The sequence below is a fragment of the Sinocyclocheilus anshuiensis genome, unplaced genomic scaffold, assembly GCF_001515605.1.
Source record: "Sinocyclocheilus anshuiensis isolate Anshui unplaced genomic scaffold, SAMN03320099.WGS_v1.1 scaffold117, whole genome shotgun sequence".
NCBI classification, from domain to species: domain Eukaryota; kingdom Metazoa; phylum Chordata; class Actinopteri; order Cypriniformes; family Cyprinidae; genus Sinocyclocheilus; species Sinocyclocheilus anshuiensis.
In genome coordinates, this window is record NW_015536624.1 from 1,529,363 (window position 1) to 1,531,204 (window position 1,842).

Genomic DNA, 1,842 nt, shown 5'->3' on the forward strand with positions numbered 1-1,842 from the left:
TATATATATTTATTTTTTTTTTTTTAAATAAATGAATATTTTTATTCAGCAAGGATGCATTAAATTGAAAATTACAGTAAAGTGACAGTAAAGACATTTCTAATGTTATAAAATATTTACATAGTCACATAAATGCTGCTATTTTGAACTTTCCATTCATTAAAAAATCCTTAAAAAACGTATCATGGTTTCCTTTTCAATAATGATAATAATAAATGTTTCTTGAGCAGCAAATCAGCATATTAGAATGATTTCTGAAGGATCATGTGACACTAAAGACTGGAGTAATGATGCTGAAAATTCAGCTTTGATGACAGAAAGAAATTCTAATTTCAAATAGAAAACATTTATTTTGGGTTTTAATAATATTTCACAATATTACTGCTCCTTATCAAAAGTACAAGCTTTGCATTCTGTTTTTAAAAACCTGGTCGTGTTTACTTCTATTCCTGCTTCACTCTCACCTTCATAGAGGTGAAGTTTCGTTGTCTGTCAAACTGGAACTCCATCTCTACATATCCAGGGCCCAAGCTGTCGTTCCTCCAGCCCACGTAGTCATATCCGGGCCACAACCGGTCCAGTCTTCTCTGTACAAAGTCATCCTGACCAATCACACCATCCGTCAGCTGACCCAGACCCCCAGACAGCTTCCTGTGGGAGCAGAGACAGGAGACAGGAAGCACTTAGCTTTGGGCGAAGAGTGATTAGCATTCATTCTAGAACTTAAATACAATCTTGATTGTTCTGCCACAGAATGACCCTGAAAAGTCCACAATTCCAAAGTTGACTCGCATCAGCAAGTCAGGAAAAAAAGAGAATGCAAAGAAAAAGACAACCAGCAAACTATCTACCCAAGAATGTAGTCAGCATTTACTCATATCATTCCAAACAAGTATGACTTTTTTTTTTTTTTTTAATAATTCAGGATTGGAACATTATATTTTTTATTATAATTACTTAATTAGTATTGATTGATATTAGATATTTCAGTGTACACACAAAAGTTTAGACTCAATAATATTTTTGCAAGTCGTCTCTTATTCTCACCAAGGCTGCATTTATTTAATCTAAAATACAGTAAAAGCAGTCAAATTGTGAAACATTACTACGATTCAAAATAACATTTTTCTATTTTAATATACATTATTTTAAAATGTAATTTATTCCTGTGATGCAAAGCTGAATTTTCAGCATCATTACTCCAGTCTTCAGTGTCACATGATCCTTCAGAAATCATTCTAATATGCTGATTTGATGCTCAAAAAACATTTATTATTATTATCAATAGTTGTTAAGCTTAATGCTTTTGTGAAAATCGTGATACTTTTTTTTTGGTCAGGATTCAGAATTTGAAAACAAAAAATCTTTTGCAAAACTATAAACACAGTCTTTACTGTCATCTTTTCTTTTTAAAAATGCTTTCTTTTTAAAACACTATGCATTTTTGAATTGTAGTGTACTTTTTTTCCTTTATTTTTATACTTAGATTACCTTTTCCATCATCTAAAACACTTAAAATTAATCTTTAAAAACACTAACGCTAAATTTGATCTTTAGTATATCTTAATATCAATATTCATTCATCATCAATATTCACCAATCCCAATTCAATATTAATTAATTCTAAATATGATAATTTTGTGATGCTTAAATGTAAAACAGTCATTTAAAAATATTTTTTTCATGTTTTATTTGTAATTTAAGTAGACAAAATAAAACAACATTTCAATATCAGCTCATGTTAATGTTTTTTTTTTATTATTATTTTACAGTATTTTGCCACTGCAGGTAATCACAGGAGAATTTCTTATTTATAAAATGTTGAAACGAAATATATATATA

The 1,842-nt window shown here is 29.3% G+C and overlaps 1 protein-coding gene across 1 annotated transcript in view; it reads right to left on the reverse strand.

The window, feature by feature from the left end:
• The window catches only part of LOC107704361 (discoidin domain-containing receptor 2-like), a 34,932-nt gene that overhangs the window by 13,552 nt on the left and 19,538 nt on the right, over positions 1–1,842 (reverse strand). Inside the window, exon 7 of the mRNA XM_016507276.1 lies at positions 465–651. Coding sequence (XP_016362762.1) covers positions 465–651 — 187 coding nt within the window. The remainder of the gene's footprint in view (positions 1–464; positions 652–1,842) is intronic.